Source organism: Nyctereutes procyonoides, unplaced genomic scaffold, assembly GCF_905146905.1.
Source record: "Nyctereutes procyonoides isolate TBG_1078 unplaced genomic scaffold, NYPRO_anot_genome, whole genome shotgun sequence".
Taxonomy (NCBI): domain Eukaryota; kingdom Metazoa; phylum Chordata; class Mammalia; order Carnivora; family Canidae; genus Nyctereutes; species Nyctereutes procyonoides.
In genome coordinates, this window is record NW_026575131.1 from 43379148 (window position 1) to 43401019 (window position 21872).

At 48.2% G+C, this 21872-nt stretch overlaps 1 protein-coding gene across 1 annotated transcript in view; it reads left to right on the plus strand.

Annotated features, from left to right (window-relative positions):
• Positions 1-363: 363 nt before the first annotated feature.
• Positions 364-21872, plus strand: part of CDCP1 (CUB domain containing protein 1) — a 57970-nt gene continuing 36461 nt past the window's right edge. The window contains exon 1 of the mRNA XM_055344078.1: positions 364-506. Within this exon, the coding sequence (XP_055200053.1) occupies positions 425-506 (82 nt within the window). The 5' untranslated portion in view covers positions 364-424. The remainder of the gene's footprint in view (positions 507-21872) is intronic.

Below are 21872 nucleotides of genomic sequence, written 5' to 3' on the forward strand. Positions count from 1 at the left end.
AGAAATCAGGTCTTGGGTGATCCACAAGTATGATTCCCTTGCAAAATAGGGCTCACAAGGGCTTCCTCGTGGGCCGGACAGCGAAGGGGGAGAGCGGACGGCTTCCCCAAGGGCGACCTCCGCGCCTGCAGACTAAGACTTGAAGGCTCGGCCTTGAGAGGGAGGAATTACCCGGGAGAGCGGCCACAGGTCCCCGCGCCCTGGAGGGAGGGGCGGGCGCTGCGGCGGGAAGGGGAGGAGGAGGCAGGGGAGGGGACAGGCTGGGCCAGCTCGGGCTCCGGGGCGCAGGGCGGAGCCCAGGCCGGCCCGCCCGCGCGCAGGTGAGCCAGCCGGGGCGGAGCGCAGCGCAGCCCGTGCCAGGCCCGCGCGCCCGCGGCCGCCGCTCCGAGCCGATCTCCCGCCGAGGCCGAGGCGCCGCCGAGCCATGGGCGGCCGGAGGCGCGGGGTCGCGCTCGCGCTGCTGGGGGTCCTGCTGCTGGGCGCCGGGCGCCTGCCGCGCGGAGCGGGTGAGTGCGCTGCGGCCCGGGGTGGCGCGCAGTGGGGACGGGCCCCCGAGGAGGGGTCCCGCGGAGCCCAGGGATGCCCGGTCCGGGTGACGGCGACGCGGCCGGTCCGCCCTGACTGGACGGCCAGGGTCCCCGGCACCACCGGCTCCGGGGCGCGCCGCGTCGGGGGGTGGCCGTGCGCTCCCGGTTCCGAGCGCCGCGGTACCTGGGAGTGTCCCCGAGGCGGGGGGAGCCCGGCAGTGGGGGGGCGGGGGGTGAGCGCCGCGCGCGCCGACGGCGCAGGAGGAAATAAGGTGCGTGCGCCCCGGCCGAGTCCCGGCGACCTGCCGCGCGCCCGGGGCTTTACCTGGGGGCGCGGGGGCAGGCGCGGGGGCAGGCGCGGGGGCAGGCGCGGGGGCAGGCGGGGGGCGAGCCGTCCTCTCGCCCGGGCCAGGGAGGAGGTGCAAGACAACTGTGACTCGGCGCCCCGCAGCCCGGCGGATCCCCGCTTCCCCGGCCCGCGCTCTCCGTCCTCAGCTCCCCCGAAGTTCGGGAACATTGACTTGAAAATGAAAGCGCGGGGCTGGGGAAGGCCGCCGGGCGTTAGTGCCCCGGGGGCGCCGCAGGCCCGCCCCACCCCCCCCGCGCCTCGGGGTCGGGTCTGCACTTTGCCCGCCGAAGTGGGTCGGCGTGGGGGCGCTCCCGAGGAGTGTGTGGTTTCCAGTTATCCCGGTTGCGGGGAGGGGACCGCCGCCCCCCACCCCCGCTGCCGCAGCGCTGCCTGTGCCCGCGGGGAGGTGCCCTGCGGGTCCTGCGGGCATCAGAGCAACAAAGAACCAGGGGTCTTCGTGTAAGGACTTGAGGCCCTTCCTGAAACTAGCGCAGTGCTGTGATTTTTAAAGAGCTGTCCAGGAAGCGATTATGGCCTTTGATCATTCTTTGCGGCACCTAAGGGGGGAGGGGGTGTAGTTGGCAGGCAGGTAGGTTGGTGTGAATTAAATTAAGGAATAAAAAGAAGAAGAAGAAGAAAAAAAAAAAAACAACCAAGCGGGTGCGCTGAGCTTTGGCGTTCTGGCAACTGCCACCATCATACACCCACGGGAAGGCTTCCTGGTTCCTTCCTCCGACAGCATCGGGGTGACATTGCTGCACATTCCATAGGGCGTCTTAAGGCCTCATTTAAAACCTCCTGCACGTATGCATGTTTACTGTAATACACGTTCCCTGTCAGCCTTAACTTCCCAGATTTCCTTTGGAGACGAAAATCAGTTTAAGAATAAAGAGGTGATTTCGCTAGTGAAAACATGTGTCCTGTGTGTGAGAGAAGGAAAAAATACATGTGTCCGATCGCACTTGGGAGCTGTGCTGAAACTGGGGACGGTTTGAGAGGTTTTGCATTGTCTGTGATAAGCAGAACTCCTCCGGTAGGAATGTGGTGTAAATTAAGGCATTACTCGTGACAAAGACGACAGGCTGGCCTGAACTGGCCTCTGTTAATGCGTCTCCTCTGCTCCCCTGTGGCCTGAGAGGCTGCCATCTTGATCTCCGGAAGCTCCCGCAGAGTCCCTTCCTTCCAGGAAGTTCCTGACGTTCAGGTGTAAATACCGGGAGGCCTAGGAACTAGCAGCTCACTTTCTTAAATCCTTCCTGTGGTCCCCTGTGTGGGGTCCTCTGTGTGGCCAGGTCCCTGGGCCGAACCGAGGGCTGCGTCTTGGAGGTTAGAGCTGTTGTTGTGGGGTGCAGGGGCCTTGCCTGAGGTCTTGGAGCTGGCCTAACGGGTTCGGGGCCTTTGAGGAGTCACTGGAGTCTGTCCAGAAGAGATGGAGAAAGCCAGAGAGCCCCGCACAGTGGATTGGTTTTTTTAATCTCTGAACTTTCCACGCAGAGACTCAGCAGAGTGAAAGTGAACTTGGTGTCCCTGCGGAACTGAACCGCAGAGGGATGTTTGTGTCTTAGGGTGCTGTGTTTGGGTGGGTTTGGTGTAACCAGCTGCTCTCCCACTTCCACGAGTGAAGAACTGGTTAAGCTGGAGTCATAACCTTGTTAAAACCTCTACTGGGGTGGCTTTTTGAGAACTGCGGAGATGCCAGAGTCTGGGTCAGCGACCCCATTCTTGCCGCCATTGTTTTTTGTCAGAACTGTGAGTAGACGTCAAAGGATGTGTTCACTCACCCCGGATGAGTGTGTGTTCATCATTCTTCAGATTCAAATGAGGAGCTGGCAGCTGTTGTCTGGAATGTGTAACTGGTAGGACCGAGCAGTCTCCCTCACCCCCACAGATTTTCGTGACTTACGGTCACAGACGGCTGCTCTGCTGACTGTAGGGATGTGCTCTGCTGCTGGCCCATCAGCCTCCGGGCTCCCCTCAGATGCTGCCATTTTGTCTCGAAGACCTGCCCTGCCCCCACGCGTGCTCCTCTGGGGGTTCTCCCAGGCTCTCAAGGTAGGGGAAGGAAGTTGAAAACAGCAATTACAATGTTTCAAGTAATATATACTTATTGTAGAAAAATTGGTAAAAAATATAACCAAAATAAAAAATAATAATCTGTGAGCAAAGCACCTTGGTCACTTTGGTGCAATCTTACCATCTGTGTGTGTGTGTGTGTGTGTGTGTGTGTGTGTGTGTGTAAAGCCAAAACTGGGACCATCCATTGTATGGCTTTAACTAGTCCCCCATCGTTGGACATTTAGGTTGCTTTCCACTTTTCCTGACAGAACATGTCCGACGATAGGGGACTACTTGTATCAATTTTGATAAGGCATTAAAAATTACGTAGCACAGTTCATATACTGACATAAAATGGTGTCATCTTTGTGTTGTCGAGGTTATAAAATAGTATAAGCTGGATAATCCCAGTTTGATATATCTGAGAACAGGTTCTTGTTTACTATATTATTCTGCACCTTCTCGATGATTCTGGCCCACTGAAACTCTAGAAATGGAATTCCTGGCGTGGAAAGTAGAGATGTTAGGGAGGTTGGACACCTCCTCCCCTTTGGCCCTGTGGTGAGCTCATCCTGTGGTCTTGGTGTACGTTCCAGCCCGCGTGTGCGAGTGTGTGGTTTCCACACTCGCAGGCTATCCTCACTGTTTCAGTGACGTCTATGGAAGAAGCCTTTTCCTCCCTCTAGTTCAGCAAGCAGGGTCTGACAGTGTTGGCAGATGTTTAAGAATCTTAGGGGCACCCCAGCTAGATGGTACTAATAGTCCAGCAGTGATTTATTTATTTATTTATTTATTTATTTATTTATTTATTTATTTATTTTGCCAAAAACTAACCAAACAAACAAAAACCCAGGGGTGCCTGGGTGGCTCAGTCGGTTAAGTGTCTGCCTTTCATTTCAGGTGATGATCTCAGGGTCCTGGGATCAAGCCCTGTTCAACAGGGAGTTTGCCTCTCTCTCCCTCTGCCCTTCCCCCCACCTGTCTGCTCTCTCTCTAAATAAATAAATAAAATCTTAAAAAAAAAAACAAAAACAAAAACCCAGAACTGAATCCCCTGGCTTATAACACAAGCCTCACCTGGGACTCTGACTTGGGTTTAGGTTGGGGAGGGGATGGAGTCTGCTGGTCAGAAAGATTCCTGATTGAGCTCAAGGTAGGTGTGGCGGTAGGGGTGACAGGACCCCTGATGTGTGAGACCCATGGCTAAGGCTCTCCACCTGAGTGATTAAGAAAAGTTCGTACCCTCTAATTATCATTCTAAATTATAAAAATTATCCCACAATCAAATTATTTCAAACCACTTCCGACAGCCTTGTAATTAGCCCTTCACCTTCTCCCAGGCAGCTGGCAACGTTCTAGACAAGCAGGCTAGGAGAGCCAAGTTTCCTACCTCACCTCCCTGTAGCCTTGGGTTTGTATTCAGTGCATCATTTTTTAAAATCACTAACTACTACTTGTCATAGCTAACACATATTGAGCATCTGCTCTGTGCCAGCCACTCTTCTGAATATTTTATATGTCAGCATGGCTTGCTTACCATCAGTAAGTAATTCATTCTTTAAAACCAGACATTCTGCATGAAAATACTAACCGATGCCCTATGTCTCATTATTTCATATGGGAAAAACAATACCAACCAATGCACGACAACCTAACCCCCACCACACACACATTTTGGACACACACATTATGTCCAAAAGCATAATGAAACACAGAAAGACACCCATCTATAATTAACACCCAATTTTATTCAGTGTGAAATACATAAGACATCACTTCCGGATTGCCAAACCGTGTATACGGTTCTTTGCAGACAGCTGCTTTGTGTGTAGGAACTTGCTGTACCCCCGCCCCCACAGGCACTCGGGGCATCTCCACTAGATCCTGACACTCCACCTATTGTATTTGCATTGTAGATTGAGACCTTCTGAGTTCCATTTTGTTTAAAATGTTGTGTTTGAATCTGTAAATATTCATGTTTCCTCTATAGACACCCAGAAAGAACTATGATGGAGGAAACAAGGTTTGAGTAATAACAACTCCCCTGCTTTCTCCTGAGAAAATGTAAATTGAGGAGGTGCTCTTGAGTAAACCTGCTAGTGTTTTACCTCTCCATCCTCAAGCAAGTACCCCCATGAAGACCCCTGTATTGAGCACAGAGAGGTGAAGTAACTTGCCCAGGGTTACCCAGCTGGTAGGTAGTGGTGCTGAGATGGCAGCCCAGGTAGCCGGACTGCAGAGCCCAGCTCCTGTCACTGGTGTGCCGTAACCCCTTTGCACAGTGGGGCTCCTGAAGGCAGAGGACTACACATCTGCGCTCCAGATGTGTCTTTTCATTTAAAACAAAACAAGCAACGCTTATCAAGTGCTGTGTTCATATTTGTTCTGGGGATGTGTATGTCCTTTTAATAGTCAAAGAATTTAAGGACTGTGCTTTGAAAACACCTGGACATGGTAACAAAAATTCAAAGAGTAGGAAAGGGCACATGGGAAGAAGTACGTCCCTGTCCACCACTGACCCCAGGCTTTCTCGCAGAGGCAGCCATGGTTTCCTGTGCATTGTTCTTGAGCTATTCTATGCATGTACACACTTACAAATGTATGTACCTCCCTTCTTTACACAGCAGGAGCATAACCATAGTATATGGGATAGGATGTGTCTCACATGCTGCTTGATTTTGTTCATTTTTTGTGATTTTGTCCATCCCGTTCTCACTCCAGATTAGAACACATTCTTTTTGCCGGTTGCATAATATTCCTTGTCATGGGTGCACCATGATATATTTCACCAGCCCCTGACTGGTAGGTTGTTTCCAGTCTTTTGTTCTTATTTATTTAATTTTTTTTAAAGATTTTACTTATTTATTTGAGAGAGAGAGAGAGAGAGAGAGAGCGTGAGCAGAGGGAGGGAAAAGCAGACTCCCCACTGAGTGTGGAGCCCAACGTGAGGCTTGATCCCAGAACCCTGAGATCATGACCTGAGCCAAAGGCTTAACCCCCTGGGCCAGCCAGGCACCCTGGTCTTTTATTTTTATAAACAGAGCTTCAGTGACCGTACTTGCAGTTGACTTCATTAGGCATATAGACAAGTTTACCTGTGAGTGAAATTCCTGGAGGAGGGAATTACTGGGTCAAAGGATTTGTATAGAAAGTATCAAAGAACAAATGGAGCGAAGTGAGTAACAGAAGTGAGATAACCTGCCCAGGGTCACAGCTAATGAGTGGTGGCTCGGATCTCTGAATCTGGGCAGACTTGTTCCAGAGTGCAGACTCGGTACCTCCCCACACTGGGGTTTACTCCTTCCTTTAGTCTTTCCAGTTCAAACTAACCATAAGTTTTAGGGGAGAGAAACGTTTTTAACTTCCTTCTAAGTATCTACTTTCCCCTAAGCACTCAGCCTGCCAGGAGTCCTGCAGATAGAGGCTCTGATAGCACCTCATGTTGACACTGAAGAGTGATTTGTTTTTTACTGACTTTTTACATAAGTGAGTCTCATGGTTAAGGTATAACACACTCTAAGCTGCTGTAACACAAAAACCCAAACATGGGTAATGGCTTGACCACATCAGGTGTGTATTTATTGCTCATCTAAGATCCCAAACAGGGTATCTTCTCCAAGCAGTGATGAGAACCCAGACTCCTTCACCTTCTGGCTCATCCACATCAAACTGATGGAAGACAGAGGACTGCAAAGCGGCTCATGTGGGAGGGTTTTATGGCCTGAGCGTGGGGGTTGTTTCACATCATTTGTGCTGCCTTTCTCTTGGCTAGAACTCAGTGGCATGGCCCCATCCCCCTGGAAGGGAGACAGAAATGTAGTCTAGATGTGACCCTGGAAGAAGTTAGCCTTGTCCAATTGGCAAGGCAGTGGGCAGGGTAGGAAGAGTACCAGACTTAAGAGTCAGGGGCGCATGGTGGTGACCTCAAGTCTTGTTAACGGTGAGCTTTCAGACATGAAAAAGTTGCCTCGTCTCTCTGGGTCCCGGTTTTCCAATCTTTAATGTAGGGATTTGGACCATGAAGAGGAAGCACCAGCCCTAATGTTGTATGATCTGATTTAAACCAAAGCTGATCTGTGGACTCCTGGAGATCCCTGAGTTGGGGGAACAGATCAGACCGGTTCATATCCAACCCCCATGAGTTTAGCGGGTGGAACTGACTGGCACATGGATGGCATTTAATAGATTATGTGTGGAATGAATAGACGGGTACTCCAGGTCAACCCTCAAGCGAGTCTTTTTAGGAGGCGACAAGCTCCAGAAGTTAGATGACTTCTTTGGGTCACATTGTTGGAAGGGGCTGAGGGCCGGAAGTAGGTTTTTTTTTTTTTTTAGATTTTGTTTATTTATCCATGAGAGACACACACAAAGAGGCAGAGACATAGGCAGAGGGAGAAGCAGGCTCCATGGAGGAAGCCCGATGTGGGACTCGATCCTGGGACTCTGGGATCAGGCCCTGAGCCAAAGGCAGATGCTCAACCCGAGACACCCAGGTGTCCCAAGGGCCAGAAGTTCTAAACCTTGGGTCTTCTGGCTCCAGATCCAAGGCAGATCACACAGAAGGGGAGGAAGAGGGAGGCTCAGTCCTGGAGAGTAGAAAACAGGAGAATGTGGATTGACAGAGAGAACCATAGCTCTCTGTGTTCCTGCAGAGGGTAGAGGAGACCTCCCTGGTGATCCAGGTCCTCGGCCTCTCACCAGGACCTGGGGCCTTCACTGCATAGAACATGTGCTAAGTCTCTGCTGGTCCCCTGAAACCTGTGCTCAGGAAGCAGTGGGTGGGGTTGGGGGTGGATCCACCGAATGCAAACTCCCTCCTGGAAACTTGCCAGGGAATCACCAGAAAATGATGAGGACTTGCTTGTGATGCAGTGAAGGAAGCAGGGAGTAAAGTTGTGTGCGTGTGTGTTTGTGTGTGCGCATGTGCACGCAAACGTGACTCATGTCATCTTACTATCTTTCTGTCCATCTTATGTGAGCTCAGGAAAAGAGACTGGAAGGAAAGAAGTCCCACCAGAAGTGCCTGGCCTCTCGTGGTGGCTCAGCACAGTCCCCCTCTGTGGATGGTTTGCTGGCGGCAGTAATGATCGTGACAAGGACTTTGTTTTGCCCTGTATGTTCTCCCCATTTGAGCCATATTGCCGCAACAGCATCCTAACTGGGTGGTTTGGTTTGCTTTGGTTTTCTCTAAATAGTGATCCTGGAATCTGTGAGAGAACACAATAGAAAATCAGAATTTGCCTTACAGAGATTCGCTTCACAAACTTGTATGAAATTAAAAGTTCTTTCTTCAACTGCTAGACTTACAAAAAGTAATCTGCCCTTCTCAAATCTCTCCTGAGCAGAGGAGCCCAGGACCGGGGCACCTCTGCCGGCCTTACTGGCCTGACTTTGCCCAGGAGGGACTGTCCTCTTGCATCAGCCATCCAGTGCAAACACCACTCAGCAATATGACTCCAAAGCCATTATATGCCCCACTTCACGGGAGGAGCATCTTTAAGTAATAAATTTGGAAATATCTTGAAAGAATAAAATAAAACCCTTCCATAAACACAGACGATGTAGCTTTATTTAAGTTTTAAGTGAAGTGCAGATACTTCTGACCCTCCGTGACAGAAGACCAGAGGATTCTGGGTGAAATATGCCATTTCTGCAAAAATATGCGAAGTACCAATCTGTTGCCTGTGTCTGCGATGATAGAACATAGTCTCCAGAAATGAGTTTCATCAAATTTTATGAGTCCCAAAAATCACATGGAGTGTAAGTTAAGCTGTTGTTTTGGGTGTCGGGTCTGCCACGTGGCCATGCACGATACCACACAGTGCTTGAAGCCACAAGGAGTCTTCTGTAGCACTCGATAATGTGTGGTCCAGCTGGGAGCTGGCCTGGGATAGTGTCTGTCCAGGCACATGCTGTTCATCCAAACAGATACCTTATCTTCTGCTACTGATCTGGTGGCAGGAACATCAGGCTATTTCAAACAGAAATGTTTGGCTAAAAACAGCGTTGAACCTGAAAACCATTCGCAAATGTTTGGTGAGAGGTCCAGGGACATCATGAGGGATGCAGAGATAAAGGCCCTGATGGGAAGAGCTCAGGGCATCTCCTGGACCGAGATAGACACCTGGCTCTTGTGTGGAGTGGTACACCACCATGGAGGTGAGGCCAAGAGCCAGCAGTGCAGGGGGAGGCACTATTATATGTGCTGCTCCCGCTGGAAGCCTCTGCTTTGCTGGAGGCCTCCGACAGCTGCGAACACGGTCGTCAAGAGGATTCAGCAGTGGTGATGGGCTGTCCTCACTGCTGAGTGCCATGTGACAAGTCTGACTGGAGCTGGCCTTGAAGCATCTCCAAGTCATAAACCCAGCACTGCTCAGTCACCATTGGCTTCTGGGCTCTTGCTCACCTCTGCATTTCTCACGTCCTCAGACCATGCATCCCCAAGGGCCCAGGAAACTGGCAGAGGGAGAGGGGAGCAGAGAAGTGGAAGGATTTGAGCCAGAGGTCTTAATGGGCTCACGGTTACCTGCTGGCTTTTCAGAAACAATCTCATTCAGACAAGCACTGGGATAGGGCAAAGCTTGGTTCAAATCCTGACTCCCCCACCTCCTAACTAGGTGGCTTGGGCTAGTTACTTAGCCTCCTTAAGACTCAATGTCCTCAGTTCCAAACAGGGACCCAGCAGCACCTCGTGGGTAGCTGGAAGTCAGAATGAAATCATGTCTGTAAATCACTTAGCACCGGGTCTGGCCCGGAACAGATTCCTCAGCTAATGAGAATTGCTATTTCTTTGATTATTTGACTTGAGCCCAAGAAGAACTTGGAGATTTCCAAGAAAAGACGGTCTGGATGGAGCTACCAAGCCATAGCCTCTGTAACAGGTAGCTCATGAGAGACATTTAGGTAGTTCTCAGGCCTCTGCTACCACATGCTGTGCTTGGGTTTCTATCCCAGCACAGCTGACTTTGGGCATGTGTGAGGGCATCTCATGGGAAGTTCCTAGCAGTGAAGCTGCTGGATTTAAAATTGAAAGAAGTCATTGTCAGTGACACTAGAACAAGTTTTTAAAAATTGCAAGTGAGCACCTACACACACATACACACATTGTATGTGTATTTCTTGTTAGCCAAGGAACTGACCAGACCAGTTTATATAACTTTAATGCCATGCTCAATTACTCTGAGGAATGAATGAGAACACCCCAGTAGGCTTCTGAGGATTATAGCTATTCTTGTGAGCAGGTGTCATACCCCGAGACCTGCCAAGCTGTGGGAGCAGAGCTGGACCCCTGCCTTTAATCCCCTCCCAGAGATGAAGAATTACCCAACCAGCCTAGAAGTTGCTGACAATCTTATCAGGCACTTCAGCCTTGGGCTAACTCTATCAGGAGCAAGTTCTCAACTTGTCAGAACATGGAAGATGTTTTCAAATGGTAAACAGTGCTTGGGTTGTCTTACAAGAGCCCATCACTGAACACTTGCATCAACATCTTCCAGCCTCCCTGGTCTGTGCCTGTGTGGGGAATACAATCCAAGTTCAAGCCAGGACCCTGGGACCCCAGGAAGGTGTGTGTCACTGGCACCTTGAAACTCTAGATAAGCATCTAGATAAGCTCCTTGTCTTGGTAGCTAGAGACTGGGAAAAACCCAAATGTCCATCATTAGAAGCCTGGTTAAATAGATCATGGTACATTGCAACAGTAGAATGCTATGTAGCCATTTAAGGCAATTGGGTAGCTTTTAATATACAGATGTGGAGTGACATCAAGATATATTATGGACCAAAAAAACGTAAGATTCAGAACAGTGAGTATAGCATGTTGCCTTTGGCAAAAGAAAATGAAATGAAATAAAATCAGGGTGGCATATAGATATATCTTACATATTCACAGATTCCCTGTGTAAGGACACACAAGAAGCTGGTATCAGTGGTTGCACCTGTAGATTCAAGATAAAAGTAAGGCTTTTTACTGATCAAAAGACTCGTTTTTTTCTTTGTGCTTCATGTATTATTTATCTAAATGTAAAAGATATCTTTCAGCCTTATTAAGATATAAAATAAAGCCATAAAATGAAGCTCTAAAATACACGGCACAAGATTCACCAATCACAATGGCACTATTCCATGAGTCCTGTCAAATGCAGGATAAACATCCCTACCACTCTGCAAAGTTCCTCCAGATCCCTCTGCAGTCAATTTCCAGGCAACCATTGATTGGCCTTTAGCCTTCTATCACCAAAGTTTTGCTTTAAAAATAATTTTAGGGCACTTGGGTGGCTCAGTCGGCTAAGCATCTGCCTTTGGCTCAGGTCATGGTCTTGGTCCTGGATCCAGCCCCATATTGGGCTTTCTGCTCAGTGGGGGGTCTGCTCCTCTCTCTTCCTCTGCCTGCCACTCCCCCTGCTTGTGCTCTTTCTCTGTCAAATAAATAAATAAAATCTTTTAAAAATAATAATAATAATTCTAAATTTAAAAAAATTCAAAGCCAGGTATGAGTAGAGGAATCAATAGTTTTGTTAAAAAAAAGATCTTGTGGGCAGCCCGGGTGGCTCAGCGGTTTAGCACCACCTTCAATCCAGGGCGTGATCCTGGAGACCCGGGATCGAGTCCCACGTCAGGCTCCCTGCATGGAGCCTGCTTCTCCCTCTGCCTGTGTCTCTGCCTCTCTCTCTCTCTCTCTCTCTTTCTCTCTGTCTCTCATGAATAAATAAATAAAAATCTTTAGAAAAATATTTAAAAAAACAGATCTTGTGAATATAGATACTGTCTGCATGAAGCCTACAGTTGCTTCCTGCAAGAATTTGGTTGTGTAGAAAGATTGCAGTAAAGGACAGTAAAAATTCCTGTCACTAGGAATTAGGGAACTAATGACAAAAGCCACCTTCTCCACTTGGAGCAACTTTTCTTGAAGAACAAATTGCTGCATTTCTCCCCCAATGCACTCTTAGAGTCTAGTACTGAGCAGGCCTAGAGAATTTGATTTTTGCCTAGGAAGTCTTTGAAAAATCTTGTCCAGCCTTAAGCCATTTAGTAATAAGTCCCAACCATTCCACAGACCTTGCAGGGCCCCTGTGCTAGATGGTAGATATACAGAGGTAGGAAACTTGAGTCCCTTGCTCTGCAGGGACTCACCATCTAAAAGGGATTCAAACATGTAAACTGGGGGCTGCAAATAAGAGGTCTCAGCTTGATGTGTTTTGAAATAAAGCTGAATCACAAAGTATTTAGTAGAGCATGCTTCCTCTGATTCCGCAAATACCGCATGTTGGCTTTTCCTCATTTACTCTGCCTGCCTGCACCCCAAAAGCTGAGTTCGAGACACTGTCCAATGTGATAAGTATACTTGAAAGATATATGTATAAAAACTGCAGTGAAGTTTGGGGATGGAGACTAGCTTTCATAGGCTGGAAAAGAGAAGGAGGAAGACAAGGTGTTCTGGTGTCTGAGGTCTGTGGGACATCACAACAAACCATGAAGTTGGCTCTGTCATTCATTAACAATCCCCACAGTGTTGTTCTGACATTTCCAGAGCATTTTCCCACCATCTCTGAAAAGACAACTTGCTAACTGATCCACTATCTGGAAAAATGTAATTAAAGGTGATCCTTCAACATCCAGATGGCCAACAGACACACGAAAAGATGCTCAATATCACTCGTCATCAGGGAAAGGCAAATCAAAACTACAGTGAAATACCACCTTACACCTATCAGAATGACTTAAATCAAAACCACGAGAAACAACAGCTGTTGGCGAGGATGCAGAGAAAGGGGAACCCTCTTGCACCGTTGGTGGGAATGCAAACTGGTGCAGCCACTCTGGAAAACAGTATGGAGCTCAAAAAGCTAAAAATAGAACTACCCTAGGATCCAGCAATCATACTACTAGGTATTCACCCAAACAATACAAAAGCGCTAATTCAAAGAGATACATGCACCCTGATGTTTATAGCAGTAGTATCTACAACAGCTAAATTATGGAAGCAGCTCAAGTATCCATCGATTGATAAATAGGTAAAGAAAATACGGTAGAGATATAGATATCTATAGATACACACACACAATGGAATATTAGTCATAAAAAAGAGTGAAATCTTGCATTTACAAAACATTGATGGAGCTAGTTAAGTGAAATAAGTGAAATAAGTCAGCCAGGGAAAGACAAATACCATATGATTTCACTCATATGTGGAATTTAAAAAACAAACAAGCAGGGAAAGAAAAAGAGAGACACACCAAGAAACAGACTCAACTATAGAGAATAAACTGATGGTTACCAGAGGGGAGGGGAGGCGGGGGGTTGTGGGGGAATGAGTGAAGTAGGTGAAGGGGATCAAGGAGCGCATTTGTCTCGATGAGCACCCAGTATTGTATGGAAGTGTTAAACCACTATATTGTATACCTGCAACTAATATTACACTATGCGTTAACTAACTGGAATTTTAAAACTTAAAAAAAAAATCATGCTCCTTCAATGTATAATTTATAACTGGAGACCAGCTCTAGGAGCAAAACAGAATGTAGTTGAATGAGGATTAAATGCCCTGTTGCTCTGGGAATTTCTAGCTGGTTTTGTTTCCATCCTCCTCTTACTTCCTGATAATAACACTTAACAGTAGGATCAACTCCTGTTGTACGGAAGGAATGTGGCTCATGAAATGCAAAGTGCTCAGAACCACAGTGTCTTCTCTCCCTTTCAGGAATAACCATCTGCTTTTTTCTTCCACTTGCCAACACAATGTGTTTTGGGGCCAGGCTCCTCAAAACCCTCATCTTGGATCTTGGTATTCTTGATCCCTCAATGCTGTTTTTTTTATCTCCCTGAATGTTTAGCATGATTACCTTAAGATCACTGGCTAGTCCCAATACTGGCACTGTCCAGGTGTCAATACACCTAGCCTTGTTGATGTAACTTTTTCCATGATGGTTGAAACCCTATAATATCCATTCTTATTGGTTTAAGACCTTCCATGTCAATATCTTCTGTAACATCCCTCCTCGTGGACATAATACTTTTCCATAACAACCACCGTTGTCCTATAGTGGTCCTCCTCAGTGATGAGACATCTTCCATAACAGTTAATCTTGTTGACACAACACCTCCCATAATCACCACCTTCTGATGTAATGTATCCTATAATGGCCCTCCTCATTGACATAACACTTCTTGGAAGCTGTCCTAGCCCCAAGGTGAGGAAAGAATATGCCTGCCCGGCCCCAAAGATTTCCGGGAATGTGCAGCCTTCCTTCGCTGAGCTATTTTACCCTGGGCCACCTGGTGTGCCAAAGAAATCACTTTATTGACCTGGCCTGTGGTCATTTGAGATAGCCTCATCCAGAGACTTGTGTTGACACCCCCTTGCCCTTTAAGAATGCTGGAAACATCAATAACAGCAAGAGGTACTGATCCCTAATCACTAAAATGAGAGATTCAAGCAGAAGGTTGTATTCCCTGTAGGCTGCCCTGGCTTCTGCGATGGTGATACACGCACTCTCCCTAGTTATATCCCCATGAATAACCAAGAGTTTGGGCTTTTGCAGTAAAGAAACTGTAGACCTAAGGCCCCCAAAAGACCCATTTCACCACCACCCCCTCAGCTGCCACTTGGTGACAGCTGACATCCCCTGGCTGCACATGCTGCTGTCTGTCCTTCTGGTTGCAGCAAGGATGGAGTGAGGGGTGAGTCAGCTGGTGGTCACCCTCCAGACTGTGATAAAGACAGAGTAGATCCCTGCCAGAGTATCAGGAATAAAGGTAGGGAAGGAGGTGGTGAAGATGTCAGAGATGGCAGGGTGAGTGGACGTCATTCTTTGCCTAGGACTTGTCATTCATGAGGAGAATTGGGATCAGGGCTCTGAGGGGTAAAATGACAGGCCAAGAAAGGGGCTCAAACGGGGCAAACAGGCCTGTTTTGGATGACTAGGCTCCTACCTACCTACAGAACATAGCCTGTGTCACAGGGGCCTCTACACCAGGGCAAAGGGTAGTGTATTCCCACTATTCAGAGTGGGTGTTGGAAAAGCAAACATGACACTTCTCTCTGTGTTGGCGGTGCTGAGTGCTATAACCGAAGCAGGTCCCTCCCTGGACGGGGTTAGGGCAAATGCTTGGTTTACCCCAAACCTACCCAGCAGCCTGTGACCTTGAGTGTGATATCTTGGAGTAGCAGGCATGCCTGGGCTTTGGACTCAGGCAGTCGTGGGTCTGAATCTCAGCAATGCATCTTCCCAGCTGTGAATGTGAACAGTTTGCCAAAAGGATATATAGAGAAAGTACCCAGTACGCGGCAAATATTGAACACATGAAGGTGGAAGGTTATTGCCATCATTCCCAGAGGCCACCCTCCACCAGCCCTCAGCTTTGGCCAGCCCCTACACAGCCTAACATTTCTGGACTCTTGGGGTGTTAGGGCCAGGCTTCCCGCTGGCTCTCTCCTTGATTTCTGGGTTTCATCAGAGGATACTCTTCTTACTCTTGCTCTGTCCACTGGGCCAGGTGAAATGACCAGTCATTAGCTCTCTTGACCACATCATCACCTTCCCTCTGACCCACTCACCTGTCTCCCTGTCACCTTTCAGCATCTGGACACTAAAGTTTTACAGTAAATACAATGTGTTTGGACATCCTCATTGATGTACACTTCCAGACAAGCAGTCCACTTGACAAGCACCATAATGGTAACTCAGCTCAGAAGGGAAAGCTCCAGAGCACCTGAGTGATTCAATTGGTTGAGCATCTGACTCTTGATTTTGGCTTAGGTCATGATCTCAGGATTGTGAGTTTGAGCCTTGTATCAGGCTCTGCGCTTAGCAGAGTCTTCTTCTCTCCCTCTGCCCTCCCTGCATACTATCTCTCTCTCTTAAATAAATTGAAGAAGAAGGAGGAGGAGGGGGAGGGGAAGGAGGGGGAGAAAAAGAAGAAGAGGAGGAGGAGGAGAAAAAGAAGAATGTGTGTGGGTTTATTTGTGGATAGTGGGAGGATGAGTACTCTCTTCCCTTTTTTATTTTTTACCACAATTAAGTGAAGCACCCCTATGGTCCCAAGCCTTGCTTTGTAACACGTACCTACCAGCGTATCTGCTTCCAACTCTACCCTCAAAGGAAGTCTTGACACACCCCACAGGGTCCCTCCCACATGGATGCACAAGCCTAACTCATTGCACACCAGGTTTAGACCACTACTCAGGCTTCAATCAGAGCCCAACAGGTTTTCATCCTCCTTCTTCGGAGTTGAATAAACAACAGTTTGTTGGGATGCCTGGGTGGCTCGGTGGTTTAGTGTCTGCCTTCAGCCCAGGGCATGATCCTGGAGTCCTGGGATTGAGTCCCACATCGGGCCCCCTGCATGAAGCCTGCTTCTCCCTCTATGTCTCTGTTTCTATCTGTGTCTCTCAGGAATAAATACATAAAAATCTTAAAAAAAAAAAAAGTTTGTTGTAGCCAGAAGTGTGAAACTCTGCAAGAGCCTAAGACCTGGAGGGCAGAGATTTTGAATTGTTTGTGGACAAGACCTGGTGCTCAGCACTCTGCAAGCACAAAGAGGGACTCAGAAGAGGTTTGGTGCATGCCCAGGAGGACAGAAGGGGGCCGGGGTAGAGGGTTTGCATCTCTCATGAGGGCAGGTTTCAAATAGCCTTTTGGGGGTGGGAGATTAAAAACTTTTTTTGAGGCATAAAAAATACATAAAAAATGTACAGCTTGATACATTTTCCATATGTATATACATACATACATATTTATGTGTGGGTGTATGTGTGTGTGTGTGTGTATGCTTCCAGTACCCCAGAGTTTTTCCTTCCTTGTTAATACCTGTCTCCTAGAGGATCACTGTTCTGACTTATGTAAGTACAGGTTGGTTTTTCTTCCAGAACTTGATACAAATGGATTCCTACAACATGTAGTCTTTTGTGTATGGATTCTTGTGCAGTCATCTCTCTGCTAACTTTTGTTTGTTTTTGTTTGTTTTAAAGATTTTATTTATTTATTCATGAGAGACCCACACACAGAGAGAAAGGCAGAGACACAGGCAGAGGGAGAAGCAGGCTCCATGCAGGGAGCCCGACACAGGACTCGATCCCGGGTCTCCAAGGATCAGGCCCTGGGCTGAAGGTGGCACTAAACCGCTGAGCCACCCGGGCTGCCCAACTCTCTGCTGACTTTGTATCAAAAGAACCTGGACAACTAATCTTCATTGGCAAGGCAGGGCCATGGGAACAAAGTACTTTAGGGCTGGAACACTAAGGAAATTAGAGATCCAGCAACTGCTAAGCATTTGGCAGTTGGGCAAGGGGAACTCTGCGTCCGCTGTCCTGTGTTTGTCCGTGAGCATGCATACAGATGGGTTCTTCAACTTGCTTCTTTGATTCTTCCCCATCCATCCATGGGATCTTTAGTGACTTTCACAGTCATGGTAACTCACACTTCAGGGTCTAACAAAATGAATCTTTTTAACATTTCATAAAATGTAAATGTGATTTAAACTGGCCTTATGGCATGTTAGCATATCATGAATTATTCATAGTGGTCATAAGCTGAGTTATGTTTGTTGTTTAATTCTGCGATTCGCATGTTCGAAGTCTGTTATGATGCAACTTTTTCTCCCTCTGTAGCCCTCTTTGAAATTATTCCTTCACCCAGTGCAATTTGCTTCAATCTGGAATTAAATGCTAAAGCCCGTGTTTGGTGTTGGCCACAGTCCCAGAGAGATTTATATGTAGATGGAGTCATTTGCTCCAGACCGTGGTGCGGAGGATAGTCCACAGCCTAGTTGGGGGTCTCTAACATGCATCTCTAAAATAGGTTGTGTCTTTTATCATAAAAGGGAAGAATACAGCAGAAAGGTTTGGATATGCACACCCATCACCATTTTGGAAAAATAATTCAAATCACAAGGCCTGCAGACAGTTGATTGCTCGTGTCCTCTTCAGAGGATCATTTGGTTACTTTAGAAAATGAACAACTGGGAAGCCCGAGTGGCTCAGCGGCTTAGCGCTGCCTTCAGCCCAGGGTGTGATCCTGGAGTCCCGGGATCAAGTCCCACGTCAGGCTCCCTTCATGGAGCCTGCTTCTCCCTCTGCCTGTGTCTCTGACTCTCTCTCTCTCTGTGTGTGTCTCTCATGAATAAATAAATAAAATCTTTAAAAAAATGAACAACTTGCATCTGTGTGTATAAATTTCTGTCTTAAAGAGTTTGGGAATTAAGAGTAGGAAGTGAATGGGTAGACATAACCGTCCCGTTTTGACCAACTATTTCAGCAAGTTGGATTGACTCGGGTTACACACAGGTTGCTTTTCACATTGCTCTTTGAACTTTAGTTTATCTTGTCCTCTGGAATTACTCTAAGAGCCATGGAAATGGTAAACTATTTTAAAGATACCTGTGGGTCTCTTTCACTGAGGGGGGTGGGACTGTAACGTCCTTGGAACCCTGAAATCCCCAGATGTGACTCAGGAAGGCACCTGGCCTGGACAGCAGCTCATCATTACCTTGGGTCATGTGGCCAGAAATCAGCCTTCATCAAAATTGCAGCACCAAGTTGTCTTTGGCCCTTCCACTGTTGCTGCGCTTGCCGTCTTCCCTGCCCTGACCTCCCCAGTGAGGTCCTATGTCGCAGTCCTACCCTTTCCCTGGTGGGAGGTGGTGCTTATTCACCCCCAGGCCTTTTATTTATAACTGTGGTCAATGTCCAGCCCTTGCAGGTAGGTTAGCTGTTCACTGCAGTGTTTAGTACATGAGCTTAAAGTGAGACCCTTACCTTTGGAGAACCTGTAAGCTCTAATGGGGCCATGGTCAGTGAGTTCTTGTGGCCACCATGGCCCAGCATCCTCAGTTGGGAGGTACCCATGCTGTTTGGAGCTGGAGAATGGTCACCTGTCCTGTTACCCACCCCCTCCTCTGGACTTCCAATAGTAGCCTGAAGCATTCCCCCAGCCCAACCCCGACCACCACACTTGCCCCAGCATCTTTGTGGGGTGCCTTGTGGGCAGCCATCATTCCATATCCCTTTGTCCTGCTGCCTCAACAGGCTGCTTTGTCCCAGCCAGTCTGGGGAGTGAGACTGCTGGAGTGGAAAGGGAGACTAAGTAGTGGTGGGAGGTGTTGGTGTGCCTTATCAGGGCTTGCTTGATATCCAAACCAATGAAGAATGGGTGAGGGTCCCTATCCAGGAGCAGATATTCCCTGCCAAGCCAAACTGGAAGCCTGGGTTGAGATTCATCCACTCCAACTAAACAAGAAGGAAATTCAGTAGATGGGGACTTGGGGAATTCTCCTGAATTTGCCTATTGAGTCTGAATTTGCCTGCTGAATCTGACAGTGGCCTCAAGAAGTGCGCCCAAAGGGTCCAGACTTCTGCAGGATGCTTTTCCACCAAGACCTGGCATTAGCTCTTTATACCCAGTGCTTTCTACCAGAAATGTGGCTGCTCTTTCTTTGCCACCAGCTTGGCCACATGCTCCCATCCCACTACCCCTAGGCAGACCCCACAGAGCTGCCAAACTGTTAGCACCTAAACATGCCAATTTCCTTTCCTTGTGTCCTTGCGCTGAGACCTGTCCAAGAAGATGCACAAGAAGAGAACCATATCCCAAACATTTTGAGCTCCAGGGAGCTTTAAATCTTATGTTTAAATTCAGACTAGAGTTGCAAATTACTTTGACATGATGAATGATTTCTGCTAATGCAGGGTGGCTATTTAGCCATTTTAAACAAACATCTTTCCCTTTTGATAATCCCGGAGATCCCCTGGAGACCCAGCAGCCAAAGCATGTTTTATTCCATCCTGACTGATTGGCAGTGAGAACAAAACATTCTCACAAAGTCCCTGGCTGAGTGTGGAAGTCCTTGGGCAGCCAGCTCCGGAGAGTGGTTGTCTCTCACGCTGGGTGTCCTGCGGGGCTCCAGTGTCATACCGCTTGGACACAGAACCCGGCCTCGCCTCTTACTAATCATATACCCCTGAGCAGATTACTTAAGCTTTCAGAGCCTCAACTTCTTTGTTTGTAAAATGGGCATTAATATTAGAACCAATCTGTGGAGGTGGGGATTTATAAATACTTTTACCGAATATGAGCAGAGACTGCACGTACTCATCATTCATTGGGTGTTCATCATAATTATTATGTAGGCATGCCTGGTGCCTAGAGTCCAGAGGCTTCTCATCCAAGAGAGACTGGTTAGTTCCAGAAACAGCAACTTCCATTGTGTTCTGTTTTATGTAACTGTGAATGGTTAATTCTTTCCGGGAGGGCAGACCGGCGACCTCCTACCTTGCTAAGACTTTCCCTTCAGCTGACCAGGATGTAAATAGACCTGGCCAAGCAGATGCCAGGGGGACTTGGGGTGTCTAAACCAGATGTCCCTCCTCTGTCTGCTGGCCTTACTGCCCCAGGTCCATGGGATTAGTAAGATTCTGAATTTGGTGGTGTGACAGTCCAATACCCCCTCCCCACAGCAGACCCCATTAAATGGGTTATGTTGTTGGTGATGCCTAGCCCCTGGTGTCAATCAGCAACTCCATGCACTTCCTAAGGACAGCGGCACTTCAACCAACCTTGGCAGCTTCCCAGAGGGCAGCTCAGGGGGGCCCTCGGGGCCAGCAGCCAGCACAGGGGTGCTGGGGTCAAAGCAGAGTGTCCCGGCTGCCTCCTGTGTTCATCAGACATGGGGAAGCAAGGTCATATCTCTGAACCGCAAAGGGTTACTGGATCCCACAAGTCAACACACATAGAAAAGCTTCGATAAGCAGTGAATAGGGCCGAGCCAGGGCAAGGAAGGCGTGGAAAAGCTAGGGACGCCTCCACGCTTGCACAACCCTGAGAGGGAAGGCTTCCTTCAAGCTTGCCCCAAGGTGCCTCACCTGCCTCACCCTCATCCCGGCCCAGCCCTGGGCTTTCAACTATTAACAATAATAGCAGCTAACCTTGATCTCTACCTGGCACCGTTCTAAGCAACTTCATAGGTATTAACTCTTTTAGTCCTTACAATAATGCCAGTATTCTCTCCATTTGCAGATGAGGAATGTGAGGTACAGAAAAGTTAAGGAATTTGCCCAAGGAGACACAGTTAGTGAGTGATAGAGCCAGGAATCCATCCCAAGCAGTCAGATTCTAGAATCTAAGCTCTTAACTATCATGCAAAGCTGCTAAATTATGCTAGTCCACAGAGGGAAGCCCAAACTGCATGGCCATGACCACCCACGCCCCTTCCCAGCCTGTCCCCTGCCTGTCTCCAGCCTCTTCTACCCACATATTTCTTGCCCTCCAGCCAAAACAAATACCTTGGATCCATGTTCTTCATACCACTGTGTCTTTGCACCTGCTGTTCCCTCCACCTAACCTTCCTGACACCCATCTCACTATCCCTGGCTGGCAAACTTCTATTGATTTTTCAAGATCCACCTTAAGTTGTGCCTCCAATGGGAAGCCTTCCTTGACCACCACCCCTAGACTGTGAATAGCTGACCCTCAGTGTCTTCAGGGTTCCTCGATTTTCCCCGGTGCCTTCAAGTCACTGGCTATCAGGTGGGGTCTGGCGGGGCAGGCAGGCAAATGTATACTCAGCTTACATGAATTCAGCAACTGCTTTCTGCAGGGACTAAAAGCAGAAGAGATTGTATAAAAGGTGTGAATGTCGCCACAGGGTGGATGTGAGGTGGAGAGGTGTGAGGCTCTCTTTATTTGAGAGCACTGTCCCTTCTGCTAATGTCACTTCCTCAGGCTCTCGTGGTCTGAGCATCCCATGCCCTGAGGGATCATCTACTGTTTAACAAAATGTATTTTGCAAACCTGGCGCCTAAAATCAAATCCTTACTTTGGTGCTCAACCCGTGGAGCAGGGATCCGCTCCACGGATGAGCAAACAACAGCCAGAGCCAATGGACTTGAGAGAGGGGTGTGGACGTGCAATGAGACATCTTCCTAAGAGAGGATGGGGATGGGGCTG